This window comes from Aquarana catesbeiana, linkage group LG08 (assembly GCF_042186555.1).
Source record: "Aquarana catesbeiana isolate 2022-GZ linkage group LG08, ASM4218655v1, whole genome shotgun sequence".
Classification (NCBI taxonomy): Eukaryota; Metazoa; Chordata; class Amphibia; order Anura; family Ranidae; genus Aquarana; species Aquarana catesbeiana.
In genome coordinates, this window is record NC_133331.1 from 295,022,260 (window position 1) to 295,037,617 (window position 15,358).

Here is a 15,358-nt window from a genome sequence, read left to right on the forward strand (position 1 = left end):
CCAATACCCCAACCCTAATCCCAGTCCCAATACCCCAACCCTAACCCATATTCCCAGTCCCACTAGTCCAAATCCCCCAAACCTAACCCTAATCCCAGTCCCATTCCCCAAACCTAACCCTAATCCCAGTCCCACTAGTCCCAATCCCCCAACCCTAATCCCAGTCCCACTCCCCCAACCCTAATCCCAGTCCCACTAGTCCCAATCCCCTAACCCTAATGCCAGAACCACTAGTTCCAATCCCCTAACCCTAATCCCAGTCCCAATCCCCTAACCCTAATCCCAGTCCCACTAGTCCCAATCCCCCAACCCTAATTCCAGCCCCACTAATCCCAACCCTAATCCTAATCCCTCAACCCTAATCCCAGCCCCACTAATCCTAACCCTAATCTTAGTCCCAATCCCCTAACCCTAATCCCAGCCCCACTAATCCCAGTCCCAATACCCCAACCCTATTAGAATTTTATGGCTAAGCGCAGCTAGCCCAGGAAAGTTGCAGATGCACTGCACCTGTGGTTCAGGTGAACCCTCAGCACATCAGTGTGAAAGCAGCCTTATAGGGGGTTCAGAACAGTAAGGGTTCATTTACATTTGCAGTTTGGGGGGAGGGGGGTGGTAAAACCCCCTAGTTAAGGCGTTAGGGTTTAGGGGGATAGGGTTAGGGTAGGGTTTCCCCTTGAAGAAAAAGGTTAGGACTCAGGGATTGGAATAGGGCCCTTCCCCAAATGTCAAAGGTCAGCAGGCGTGTCCCCAGAGGTCAAAGGTCAAGAGGCATGGCTGACCCACCCCCACCAAAGTGTTCCACCTACCCCAACTGAGTCGGGGAATGAACAAGTTGGGGTAAGCGCTTTGCTGCAGTGGCCGGGGGTGCACACATGCCGCAGCCTCAGCAGGAGTTATACGCCCTCTCATGGTTGGTGGGTGTAGCACCTGCCAAGCATGACACATTCTACTCAGCAAGTGCCCCACAACCTTGTGCAGCACAGCAAACAAGAGGTTAAAGCGGGCAGCATTGTGTTGCTTTCCCAATCACCTGTTTTAACCCCTTGGAACCCGCAGAAGCATGCAGTTGCGGGCTTGCAGAGTGGCCACATTTACTTGAATGGGTCATGATTGGCAGGCGGTAGCACCCACCAGAAGCAACAGGGGGCTTAATTCCTGCTGCAGCTTGTGTACACTCTTTGCTGCTGCCTCAGCAGCTAAAGGAGGTAGGGATTGGGGGTGGTAAAACCACGACTGAAACCGCAAGGTTTTACCACCCCCTAATTTTATGCATGACCAATCTCTTAAGGGTGCCGCTGCTGCTTGAAACTAAGAGCTCATTCACAAGTGCAGAAGGCACTGCTGATCCTCTGAAAAGCGATCTGACTGTGTTTAATAGGTGGTGAGGAGGTGATATGTTGCCTCCTCACAACCTGATTGAGACCCATGGTTGCCGTGCAATGCATGCGATTTCGACACTGGAGGCGACACTGTCCCTGGTGTAGATGCTCCTTTTACACAAGCCGGTTATCGATTCTCCTCTCCTGCTGTCAGCGTGATGATAAGAATGCTGATAATGGGCTTCTGTTTACATCGTGATTAGCTGCGATTGGACACAGCTGATCATGTGGTAAAGGGCCGCTGTGATTGGCCCTTTACCCCCGATCTGTGATCAGCTGAGTGCTAGGGACTCGGCGATCACAGAGCACGCCGCCCGCGATCATCTGACTCCCTCCCAGAACTGAACAACCGCGATGTAGCCATCATTTGGTTATAGCGCAGTCAGGAAGTGGTTAAAACTTCACTTCCCATGTGATACTTGGAGTTTCTCCAGGCTACTGTCTTCTCCCTCAGCCCCCCCCTCCATCGTTGTGTGAGGGACACCACTTTTTGGAAACCACCCTGGGCGATTTCAGGTCCCCAGAAACATATTGGTGGGCCTACAATGGTCTTTTTCATTCTTCATTTACTCCCTTTTTTTTTTTTTTTTTAGCCCTACGTCGCTGATGTTTGCCATTGCGGCTGGTTCTTTGTTTAATGGTTCGGCCCCCATAGCCCAAATTTCTTTCTCTTTTTTTCCATACTTCTTTTTCTGTTTGTAGCACATTCTAGTGTGCTAGATGTAAATAGGTTTAGCTGTGGGAAAATTTAGCTTGGCTGAGAGCCAGGCTGGGGTTGAATCTGGGTCAGGGCTGAGTGACTCAGGGAGACTGGATGGCTCAATAAGCAGCATCTTTGGTACCTCCCCCTGCTTTCTAGAACCTTGGAGAAGCTTCTAGAAGTGGTGGGCGGGTCCTTCCTTTCTCTACAGGTTTATGTACCTCCATGGGGCTTCATGGAAGACCTAACCGGACTGTTATGGTCTTCTTCCGTTCCTTCTCTCTCTTATATTTGTGTGTCATTTGTTGTTATGTGTACGGAGTACGAGAGGATTGTTCGTTGCTCTGCTAAGTGATCTTTTCTTTTTGTTATTTTCAAAATAACTAATAAAAACTATTGAAACAGAAGTGGTGGGCGTAGGTTGGGAGGAGCTGCTTGGCATATTTATGAGGTCCTGCTCAATCCCCAGCAGAAAGCAGCTGTAGGAGGGCCTATTTACCTCATAAATATGCATGGGTTGGGGCAGCAGTTGGGTGAAAGGAGATGGGGTGCTGAAGTGGACCTTGAGGGTGCCCCCTAGTCTGGGGGGTGACCTTGGGCCTGGTGCTGGATGGACCCTCTACAACACACAGAGAATATCCTTCCTGGAGGCATGGGAGCAAGGAAGGGACAGCAGTAGAGTCAGCATGTCTGGGAGATCCCTTGAGGAGTCAGCTGGGTGGGATGGTGAGTGTTTCAGTCTGGAGAAGACTGTGGAGAAGTTAGCAGGGAGGGCTAGTGAAAGGGGCAGCTAACTATTAAACATGTACAATATGAACTCTCTAGGCACACATAGTTATATGCTGAAATGGGAGCAGGCTCGTGGGGAAGAGCTCGACAACGAACAGTGGCAGGTCATATGGTCCCGGGCAGCCAAAAGATTTATTTGTACTCCTTACAAGGAAAATACATATAAAATGCTATTCTTTGGGTACATGACATATACTCACCAGATTCGGATTGTTGCTGGAGGTGTCGTAGAGACTGTGGCACTTTCCTTCACATCTCTTGGCAATGTCCATCTTTGCAACCATACTGGCGCTCGGTCCAAAATCTCCTCCACTGACTATTCGATGTTGATGTTCCCCTCCACCCAAAAATCTATTTTTTTAGGGCTACCCCCCCCCCCCCCCCAATTACCGAGATTAGCCAAGAAACTAACATAGTTTACATAGGTTGGACTTGGTGGACTTGTGTCTTTTTTCAACCACACCTACTATGTAACTGACCAGTCACATCTTAACAGTGGCCAGATGTTTGAAAGCTCTCCAATGGAAACCGCAAACACCGCCGACTTTGACTGAGCTTTATGCTAAGATAGTTCCTGTTGTTCAGACGTTTAGTCATGTCCAACTCTTCGTGACTTCATGGACCATGGCACGCCAGGCTTTTATGTCCTCCACTGCCTCCCAGAACTTGCTTAACTTCATGTTCATTGTTTTGATGATGCTATTCTTTTCTGTCGACCTCCTCTTCTTTTTCCTTCCACGTTTCCCAGCATTAGGGTCTTTTTCAACTAGTCTTCTCTTCGTATTAGGTGGCCAAAGTATTCGAGTTTCAGCTTCAGGATCTGTCCTTCCAGTGAATATTCAGGGTTTATTTTCTTCAAGATTGACTAGTTTGATCTTCTTGTCGTCCAAGGGACATCCAAGAGTCTTCTCCAACACCACAGCTCAAAAGCATAAATTCTTCGGCATTCAGCCTTCCTTGTGGTCCAACTTTCACAGCCATAGTTTACTACTGGGAATATCATAGCTTTGACTACATTGTCGGTAGGGTGATGTCTCTGCTTTTTATAACCTTGTCTAGGTTTGCCATTGCCTTAATCCCAAGAAGCAAGCGTCTCTTAGTTTCATGGCCACAGTCACCGGCTGCCGTGATCTTGGTTTCCATTTCTTCTCCTTTGAATTGCCAAGGAGTGGTGGATCTTAGTTTCCTTAATGTTCAATTTTAGGTCTGCTTTTGCGCTCACCTCTTCCAGGGCCGTCTTTAATATTGATTGGACCCTGGGCAAAACTTTTCTTGGGGCCCCCCATGCAGTTTTGCTCTCCACCTGCTCTGAGACATAAAATAAATAGCAGCTAGACTCAGAATCAGTTTACTGAATCAGATCAGGCAGCTATTGCGATTGGTTGCCAGAGGTTACAGTGTATCATTACCGCTCACTGACTGGTTGCTAGAGGTTACAGCACACATTACGGCTCACTGATTAGTTGCTAGAGGTTACAGCACATGATTTCTGCTTGTTGATTGGTTGCTGGAGATTACTGTGGATATGACCTCAGGGGGGCAAGATATACATATCAATGCCACTGGCTGCTCCTATTTACATATGAATGCCAGTAATTTACATGTAAACACAGGGTCTGAAGGTGAGTCATCTGTACACAACAATAGGGCAGAGCTGGGCAGCATTAGTAGCAGCACTTCACACTGAGATATTGGGACACAGCACAGGACTAAAACCTCAAGGGATGAGGGAATTTAAACCAGCATAGTTGGCAAGTATGAGGCAGCTGCTTTGGGCCCCACAACAATGACAGGGCCCAGGGCAGCTGCCCCTTTTGCCCTGCCTTAAAAACGGCCCTGACCTCTTCCACCTTCATTAAGAGACTCTTTAGTTCTTCTTCACGTTCTGCCATTAGTGTGGTATCAACTGCACATCTCAGGTTGTCGATATTTCTCCCGGCTATCTTAATTCCGGCTTGTGATTCGTCGATCCTGGCACTTCACATGATGCTAAGATCAAGGATGTGGAAATTATCCCTAACGACACGTTTGGCTGATAAGGTAGACCATCACCGTGTGGTTTGGGAACCCTGGCAACTCAGAGAGGATCCCCTGTGAGCTTCTAAAGACCCTTTCCCGTTTGTGGTCTTGACTCTCTTTCTATACCCAGGAGCGACAAGCCTCTTTCTCCCTTATCTTAGTTTTCTCTTTTTTCTTTGCTGCTTTCTGGATTTCTTATATAAGAAACTAGGAGGCATCTGACCTACTCCTTTGGGTTTGAAGTTATTAGGAACATTCTTTTTTCAGGAAACTACTACAATGTTATTGTACGACGAGTTTGATTGATTCCTACGCACTGTATTGTAGCTGATCTTAGCTGCAGATTTGAAGGCTTTATTCATTATCTAAGTGAATTAATATACAGCGCCCTGAAAAAGTATTCATACCCCTTGAAATTTTCCACATTTTGTCATGTTACAACCAAACACATATTTTATTGGAATTTTATGTGATAGACCAACACAAAGTGGCACATAATTGTGAAGTGGAAGGAAAATGATAAGTGTTTTTTACGGGTATTGGTGCGATACAAAGAAAGTTTCTTGGCCGAGTGTGACGAGCATTCGTCCAGCCGTGATAAACTTTGGCCATAATTTAAGAAAGTGATTTCCTAGGATCTGCAGCTCCATCTAGTGGCCATAATGGGATATTTTTCCTGAAATACCTCAATCAGGAAAAATGGCAAAGGACCACATTTTGTCCACTAGATGGAGCTGATGATTATAGGAAATCACTGTGTTATTTAAAATAATACAGCCAAAATTCATAACTTTTTTGACGAATACGTGTCACATACAGCGTGTCCAAAGATTTTTCTTAAAACAGACCTGTAAGTGTTTGTGAAATCTTCCACCACAAAATGTTCTCAGCCAATGAGAGGTAATGACTCCATTTTTATTTGAAAAAGCCTAGAGGACCGCCTTTTAAGTGGTGGGGTTAACGTGTTTCGTCCTGGAAGACGACTTGAGTAAAAACAGACCTCTTGCAAGAGTTTACACCATAAAATGTACTCAGCCAATGAGAGGTAATGACTCCATTTTTATTTTTCTTCTGCTATCAATGGCCAACACAGTACAACACTTCATCCATGTCTTTGGTGCTCTCTGATCTCCTTATCAACTGTTTCTTACATGATGAAGATCAGCCATGGAGTATATCTGAGGTGTATATCAGGGTGTGCTTCTTCCCCACATGTCCAGCAACATTCATATACAAGACATTTCCCGCACTCACTAATACACCTCGAGGGTTGTGTGGGACCCCTGATGTACAGGAAGACAGGACTTCAGTGAAGAACAATTCCCTCAGTCAGGACAGACAGATGGCTTCTCCCTCATGTGCAATCTCTGATGTGTGAGAAGACTGGACCTCATTGAAAAACATTTCCCGCACTCAGAACAGGGAAACGGCTTCTCCCCCGTGTGAGATCTCTGATGTCTGTAAAGACTGGACTTCACTGAAAAACATTTCCCGCACTCAGGACAAGAATACGGCTTCTCTCCCGTGTGCAATCTCTGATGTTTGGAAAGACTGCACTTCACAGAAAAACATTTTCCGCACTCAGGACAGGAATACGGCTTCAACCCCGTGTGAGATCTTTGATGTTTGTAAAGCTTGGGCTTATCTGAAAAACATTTCCCGCACTCAGAACAGGAATGTGGCTTCTCCCCTGTGTGCAATCTCTGATGAGTGTATAGATTGGACTTCACTGAAAAACATTTCCCGCACTCAGGACAGGAATGTGGCTTCTCCCCCGTGTGAGACCTCAGATGTGAGTAAAGATGGGCCTTTACTGGAAAACATTTCCCGCACTCAGGACAGGAATACGGCTTCTCCCCCGTGTGAGACCGTTGGTGTCTGCTGAGAATGGATTTCCTGGTGAAACATTTCCCGCACTCAGAACAAGAGTAAGGTTTTTCCCCCGTGTGAGTCCATTGATGTGTAACAAGCTCTGCTTTTTTTATAAAACATTTTCCGCACGTAGAACAGGAAAACGGCTTCTCCCCCGTGTGCAGTTGCCGATGAGTATGAAGATTGGACTTATCTGAAAAACATTTCCCACACTCAGGGCAGGAATACGGCTTCTCCCCCGTGTGAGATCTCTTATGCACAATAAGATGGGCATTAGAACGGAAACGCTTCCCGCACTCAGGACAGGGAAACCTTTTATGTTTTGGTAGGACGGCACCGTCCCTCACAGTCTGAGGTTCCTTAGGATAAGAAGACAATGGTCCATCTACACTGTGTGGTGCCGGATGGACATTTGAGGTAGTCGGGTTTTCTCCTGGACTATACTGTGTGATGTCCTCATCTTCTACTTTACAGTCTGGAGACAAAGTGAGACAATCCTCTGAGGTTTTCCTCATCTTCCATCTACGTACTAAAAATAAAAAGAATACATTTATTTTATTATAAAATTATTACCAGACATGAGAAGATTGGTTCCCCTAAACCTAGAGGGTAGAGAGAGAAGTGTGACTTCTGCGACCCCGGGAGTTCCGCCACTGGTGTCAGATTTGTATTATTTTTTTACTATTTTTTTTTTTTTTTTTACTATTTTATTTTTTTTTACTATTTTTTAGGACCCCTGTTTGGGGGGAGGGGCTTTGGTGAGATATTGTGGGTGGGTGGGGCAATAGCCCAGACTGTGGCCCCCCAGTGGGTTTGCTGGCTGCTGTTCTCTGAGCTGAGAGCATCCCAGGTGCCTAGGTCAAGCAACGCCTATGGTGAAAATCAAGATTTTGCTGCCAGCTGAACCCCAGAATCTCCATAAATCCAGTCTAGATACATAAATTGTGTCTGCAGCACAGAGAAGGAAGATTATCCGAGAGAAATACAGGAATACAGGACGGGGAACACAGCTCAGGAAAGTGACCAGGGGATTACAGGCTGATATCACCCAGTCCCTGCCCTACTCTGGACCAATCAGTGAGCAGTATGGGTGGAGGAATGTATTTAGTGTTAATGATCCACCTGTGCTGATCTTTGTAGGAGTGTCCTCCTCTATAAATGTCCCCGTTATTCCATCCTCCTCCATAGACTGCTGATCATCGCTCACATACGTCTCTTCTTCTTCTGATTTAACCTCAATTTTTATATCTATCGGATCTTCACCCTAAATCAAGAGGAGAGAAATATCATCTGTAAAATATAAGCTTCAATATTGTGACATCATATAACAAATATCCACACATCATCTCCATGAGTCCATGTTCTAGATGCTCCACTCCACCAACCTTGTAACAGTGAGGGATGGTGTGATCTTCCTGTGTGGAATCCCGGGAATACAGAGGACGGGGACATCTCTCTGGTGGGTTTCTGTAGCTGGATGACTCCACCATGGTGTCCTGGTACAGATCTTTGTGAACTTCCTCTATCACCCCATCCTCATCATCCTCCTCTTTTATCTCTTCTTTAACCTCAACTTTAGAATCTCTTAGGTTTGCACTCTGAATATATAATAAAAATGACATCAATGGCAGCAATGCAGATAATGTACAGATCCTAATGATACTATCAGTGATTGTTCCTCATCTACCTGATGATGGTGAGGGATGGTGTGATCTTCCTGTGTGGAATCCCGGGAATACAGAGGACGGGGACATCTCTCTGGTGGGTTCCTGGTATTAGGTGGCTCCATCATATCCTTGTGTCCTTCAGAAAACTCCTCCATCAACCCATATTCCTCATCCTCCCCTGTAAATTCTTCTTTTACAACAATATTATCCTTGGAGTTTTCATTCTGAAAGATTTAATAAAACATTCATTGTAACAAAATGCTTGTGTATAAATCATAATGACCAATAATTGTTCCTCATCTACCTGATGATGGTGAGGGATGGTGTGACCTTCCTGTGTGGAATCCCGGGAATACAGAGGACGGGGACATCTCTCTGGTGGGTTCCCATTACTGGATCCATCTGTAGGAAACACACACACTGACTGAATACATTGTTTCTATGTGTTTATCAGATGATGGGGGATCTAGGTGGACCCTCCGTACTGCTCTCTCCTTTACAATAAAGTCTCCTCTTACCCGGTGATGTGAGGGGCGGCTGATTGTCCATCATGACGTCCTTGTAGAGATCCTTGTGTCCTTCTAAATACTCCCACTCCTCCATGGAGAAATAGACAGTGACATCCTGACACCTTATAGGAACCTGACACACACAATGATACAGTCACCATCCAGACACATCCCTTGTGTTGAACCTTCACAGACATCAGGAATAATTATTTCCTCCTCCATAAAGATTATAAAAATCAAACATACGTATCATAAGTCCACCTCTGCATAAAACCCCCAACCCGTATCATCGTATAATCCCTTAGTATAGACCGAAAAGGTGAAATTGATGGAAGAAAAACACATCTCCAATATGAAGAGAACGTTCCGGCCCAATAAGTGTGGAAATGTTCTGCCCCTGAAGGGGTTAATCTAGGTTTCCACACTATATATGTGTGTATCATCATCTGCTGGAGATAAAAGACATCACAGTGACTATGGAGGAAGAGGACGGACATGACGGGGGGTTACTGGGTGTAAATAGAAAATAAGATCTTATTACCTCCTCAGCTGCCACTCCCAGCTTTGTCTCCTCTCTACTTCCTCCCGACTCACCTCTCACACGGAACTTCCTGTCTGGACTTGACATCACTTCCTGTCTTCCATAGAGACTGCCTGTCTGGGTAGAAGTGAGATCACCACCTTGTGGCCTTCAGAGGAACTGCAGCCCCCGAGAAACGTCTCGCAGGTGTTGATTTACTAAAGGCAAATATACTGTGCACCTTGCAAGTGTAGCGCACTCCCTTAAGGGCCGCAAGTAACTGGGATCCCCCCACCCTGCACAGACAGGCACACCAAATTTTCAGTCACTCTAAAGTCAGAGAACAGTCCGTTCCTTTTGTTTTTTTGTTTTGTTTTGTTTATTGAGGAATTAGAACTTGGATTAGGATTGGAGATTATGGGTATGGAATGCCCATTAGACTTCAGAACAACTTCAGGGACAACTCTTCCTATATACAGTCAATATACACTCCTCTGCTTTCTCCAGCTCTCGCTTGCAGAACTCCGCTGGCAAACTGATAGTGAACCTGACAAGGCCTGTTCTAGGCAGGAACCCAAGGCCCCTTTCACAATAGCACATCCCTAAAATGCAGCATAGTTCACCTGACAATGTTAGGGTTACAAACTTCAGTTACAATAAATGGAACAGAAAACGCACAACAGGTGCAAGGTTATTCAGCCCTATTATCTAGAAGGCACATTAGATAGGTAAGCCTTGTGGGTGGGGTGGTAACACATCTACCCAGGCAGATGCTTCCCTTGGAGAGGTGAGGAAGCGGACCGTTTCCTCATCCTGGACCCACAAAGGAGTAGGAAACAAAACACTGTAATGGATACTGCGAGCCCGCAGTGCCACCTTCACCTGATCGAACGATTTCCTGAGCTTCTGTGTCTCCACCGAATAATCAGGGAAGATTAGTAGGTTGGTGTTCTGGAAATGTAAATCACCATGGATTCGGGAGGCCTGGAGCACCTCATCCCTGTCACGAAAGTTGAGCAGCCGCAGGATAAAGGTCTGTGGAGGAGAGCCAGGGGGGCGCTCACAGTGTAGTGAGGTGAGAAGTGGGCATCAGGTAGCAGATTGCGCAGAAAATCTTCTACAAGAACCGTTGGGTTAGCCCCCTCTGCACCTTCTGCCAACCCCACAACACGGAGGTTATTTCTCCTATTCCTGTTCTCTGTGTCCTTAGCTTTGTACTTCAGGGCACGGAGATTAGTCTGGAGAGAACGGATGGCCGTAGTGCGCTCCGTAACTGTGTCCTCTGCTTGGCCCACTCGCTGCTCTCCCTCTGACACTCTGGTGCGGAGCTTATCTATGTCCTGCCGTAGGAGACCCACATCTAGCTGCACTGCCTCGATTTTAGCAGTGAGCGTGGCCTGACGGGTGGCAATGGCGGCCATCACATCAGTAAGGCTAGGCTATGGGGAGGCAGCCGACTCTATAGGGTCAGTCTGTAAGGCCATGTGGAAGCAGAGCGCGAAGCAAGCCGACACGTGGACACCAGGGACTGGGGTTATTTTCTCTTCTAGTGGCGGAAAACTAAGCTTTTTTCCCCTACCGGAATTCGCACCCGAGGATCTGCGTCGCATCTAGATGTCAGGAGACGAGCTACAGGTGTGATAAAGCGCCCATAAGAAGGATTTCAGCCAGCGGCCCAATAGAAGCAGCCAGTTAGGTTGACATCTTGGACACGCCCCACCCGAGGCCCTTCTAGGTGTATAGCAGAAAGTCAGTGTCCAGCATACAGTGTCATACATCCCTGTGGCTACTAATCCCAGAACCACCTTTTCAGGCACTGCCAACCCGCCTGGCTGCAGCTGCTGCTTTCACCTGCCCTTCTGGCTAACTTCTCCACAGTCCTCCAGACTGATAACTCACCAGCCCACCCGGCTGACTTCTCAGGAGGCCTCCTGGATGTGATGACCTGCTCCCGCTGTCCTCTCCCTGCTCCAGTGCCTCCAGGAAGGGCTTCCTCCATGTGTTTTGGGGATCCTTCCAGCACCCGAGCCCCAGACCTGAAGTCACCCCCCTAGAATAGGGGGCGCCCTGCAAGAGCCTCCAACAGCCTCCGCAGCACTCCATCTCCCACCTGACTGCCCCTGCTGGCATGACTCAGAACTATTTATCAGGTAAGCTCTGCTCCCTGCCGACCCAAAGCTGGGGATTGGCCGAGGCCTCATAAATGTGCATGACAGCCCCTCCTAGCTTCCACCCACTACATCTAGAACCTTCTCCAAGGTTCCGGAAAACAGGGGGAGGCACCAGAAGAGCTGTCAGATGAGTCATCCAGCCTCCCTGAGTCACTCAACCCTGACCCAGATTCAGCCCAGGCCTGGCTCAAAGCCAAGCCAATTTACCTACTCTAACCACTAACTATGTACATCTAGCACGCTAGCTAGAGAGTGCTACACTAGTGCAGCTTAGTAAATGAGGTGAAGCTTGACTTTGCAAAGAATACCCAATCACATTCAAGGAAAATAGTTTAGTCAAGGAAATTCTATTAGTTTTTGGTAAATCAACCCCACAGTGTGAACCCGGCCTTGTGCTGTATGTATGTACTGTATGTAGGGCACGTGGGTGACACTCTCTCCATGTTTCCCTCCTCGTTGGGCGACAAGCAAGGGTCACATGAGAGGCCTACTTCCGGGTGGGTTCTTTTGGGCACTTTGAACTGGGTCACTCACCTTACACATAGGGTATGCTTACTGTGCCGTGCTCATCAATGCCCCGGGACAAAGGAGAGGCTGCTTTCAAGGATATCTCAACATTAGGATGGACCTCCAACTCTAGAGAAGGCCATTCACCATGTACACTTGAACAGTAAACTGTCCTCCAGTTATCTCTCACATTCCCATGTCAATGTACACCTTCCCTATCACAGCTGCATTTAGGAGGGACACGCTGAGCCTATGCCCACTCCACCTGTCCGGCGTATCTCTGCTACTTCACTCCCAGCAACGGCATAGAGTCCCACCGAGCACCTAGCGTTGACTCCATGCACATTTTGTTATCTCTTCCTCTTCCGTACCTAGTGCCCAGGCTGAGAACTTCGAAATGCTGATCTTCTCCTGTTGCTATGGGAGACGGACCGCCAGGGAAGAAATGCAGACAACAACTCCCTCCCTTCAAGAGGATGTCCCGTCAATCACAGTTACAGGCTGCATGTTATGCCTCCGTTACCCTTGGTATCCACTTGCTTTACTCTGCACTGTGTTAACTCTTCTGGATCTGTTTTCATACCCCGGTGTGCTTTACTGACCCTGGCTGCAGATGACTAAGTACAATGTGCCGGCTACTCGCATACACTCCTTTAGAAACTTCAGACACAGCAAGGACAGCATTTCTAAAACTTTACTGAAACACTTGGTCATTCCACTCAAGAAGCGTAAGTCTTTTTCATACGACCCTAATCCCTAACTCAGGCTTGTGGCTGCCCCAGACTGTCTGTCTTGAGGGACCACATGCCTCAGCAGCCCTGCAGCAATTTCCTGTACAGGCTTCGTTCCCTCCGAGCTGGTGATTGTTGTTTTTTGTAGCCCCCTGGTCCTAAACTGGGACTACTATGTAAATGCAGTTTTTGGCTGGGCTGTAGGCAGCTCAGACTGATGGAATAGTTTAAATCTGGCTTTCCCCTAAGCTCAGGAGGCATTTCTCACAGTCGCCAGTAGGTATCACTGGTACCACATGTCATAGTATGAGATTATACAACTAGACTGAGTTATGAATACTCGTATTTCTTCCAGCCAGTTGAGTAGGGGGTTCATGGCCACGGGTGCATTCTGGGAGAGAATATTTATATATTTGGAGCGGACCATATGCTTGCTCTCCTGTCTCAGGCTGAGGCCTGAGGAGATGCTGCTAGAGAGAGTTCTGTTCTTGGACCCAGAAGTTATCTGGGGCCTACAAATGCTGATGTGGTCCTGAGGCTGTCCTGCCCGGTGTGGGAGGAAGCCAAGCCAAGGTGAAAAGATCCAGGGGAGGCCCCTTGCTGAAGAGAGGCAGGATGAAGGCTGGTCTCTCAGAAGGGCCAGGTGACTCGCTTAGAGGACACACCAGAATCCGAAAACACGCTTGCGGTGTTGCTGGGCTGGCTTAAAGGTTCTGACACTGGGAAGATGTGCTTTTTTTTCTGGATCCGAGGAGTCTGTAGGTGATCTGCTTTGGTATCTGAGACCCCTAACCCTCACTTCCTCTACTCTCTTTCCAGTTCAGCATGAAAACTTTGGGGAAGACCAAAAGTGACCGGCGCCCAATTTTTGTTCAAACCTCCCCATTATAGCCATGGACTCAGCCCTGGGGTGAATTCTAGCTCACACCCTGCCTCTGAGGGTGTTTTCTTGCCTTTAGAACGCCCAGGGGGGTGCTACATTTGGCTGAATGGATTACATTTTCAGCTCCTTATTGTCACCAATATAAGGGACCACTACACTGACCATTGATATAAGGGGGTCCTTCTCCCATTGGTCACCAATGTAAGGGACCACTACACTGACCATTGATATAAGAGGGTCCTTCTCCCATTGGTCACCAATGTAAGGGACCACTACACTGACCATTGATATAAGGGGGTCTTTCTCCCATTGGTCACCAATGTAAGGGACCACTACACTGACCATTGATATAAGGGGGTCCTTCTCCCATTGGTCACCAATGTAAGGGACGACTACACTGACCACTGATATAAGGGGGTCCTTCTACCATTGGTCACCAATGTAAGGAGCCACTAAACTGACCACTGATATAAGGGGATCCTTCTCCGATTGGTTACCAATGTAAGAGATCACTAGGACCACTCTATGCACCACTAAGACTGATCTCTGAGCTTGAACTAAATCTTAGAGGTTTGGTGAAGATCTGATATTAGTGGGGTGTTTGTCCAAGATGAACCTTCGGCTGTAGTGGGAAGTGATGCCATTTTTTGTGGTATTACTACAGGTGTTATATCTGAGAGATTCCTGCTCAGTCTGGTTGCTAGGGAGGCAGCAGCTGCCAGAATCCTAACAACCAGTGATGGATCCTTGTCTGGCCCATTCAGCTTTCAACTGGGGATTCTTGGCTGACAGGTGAATGTTATCAAAGGGATGGGGATGGTGTAAAAAAAAAAAAAAAAAAAGTCATGGTGTGCCCCCAAAATTCATAAACCCTCATCCAAGCATACAGCCTGGCTGGCAAGGAAAGGGGAGGACAAGCACCCCCCTCCAGTTCCTGATCCATACCAGGCCACTTGACCTCAGCATATGAAGAGTATCTTGCCAAGTCCATTCACTCCTGGTTGGAAAGTTGAACAAGTCCAATGTATGAGCTCGTATCGGGGAACATGAGGGATCTGTACAACATAAGACATTGGGAAATGTGTATCTGTCTGCAGAACACAGGGGAGATATTGGAGCTCTGATTAACCACCTCACGCCCAACCACTGTACATAAACAGCCAGACAAGATCAGCACTGATGTGGGTAGACATTCCCAGTACGTCCTCCAACATCGGCCGCTCGTGCGCACGATCCAGAGCGCCTAGAGGTGCTGGGTTGTTGTGAGTGGCCCTGGTACCATGTGAACGCTGTGACCACTGTTACATTGTCCCTGATCACCACCACACCAGTTACAGTTCCCTGATCCCCACCTCACCAATTACAGTGTCCCTGATCCCCCCCACACCAGTTACATTGTCCCTGATCCCCCCCACACCAGTTACATTGTCCCTGATCCCCACAACACCAGTTACATTGTCCCTGATCCCCGCCACACCAGTTACAGTGTCCCTGATCCCCACCACACCAGTTACATTGTCCCTGATCCCCACAACACCAGTTACATTGTCCCAGATCCCCGCCACACCAGTTACATTGTCCCTGATCCCCACAACACCAGTTAAATTG

At 47.5% G+C, this 15,358-nt stretch overlaps 1 protein-coding gene across 1 annotated transcript in view; it reads right to left on the bottom strand.

Moving 5' to 3' along the window:
- The window catches only part of LOC141106816 (uncharacterized), an 84,422-nt gene that overhangs the window by 23,965 nt on the left and 45,099 nt on the right, over window positions 1–15,358 (bottom strand). Inside the window, exons 8-9 of the mRNA XM_073597744.1 lie at window positions 10,221–10,271; window positions 7,023–7,121 (exon numbers count right to left, since the gene is read on the bottom strand). Coding sequence (XP_073453845.1) covers window positions 7,023–7,121; window positions 10,221–10,271 — 150 coding nt within the window. The remainder of the gene's footprint in view (window positions 1–7,022; window positions 7,122–10,220; window positions 10,272–15,358) is intronic.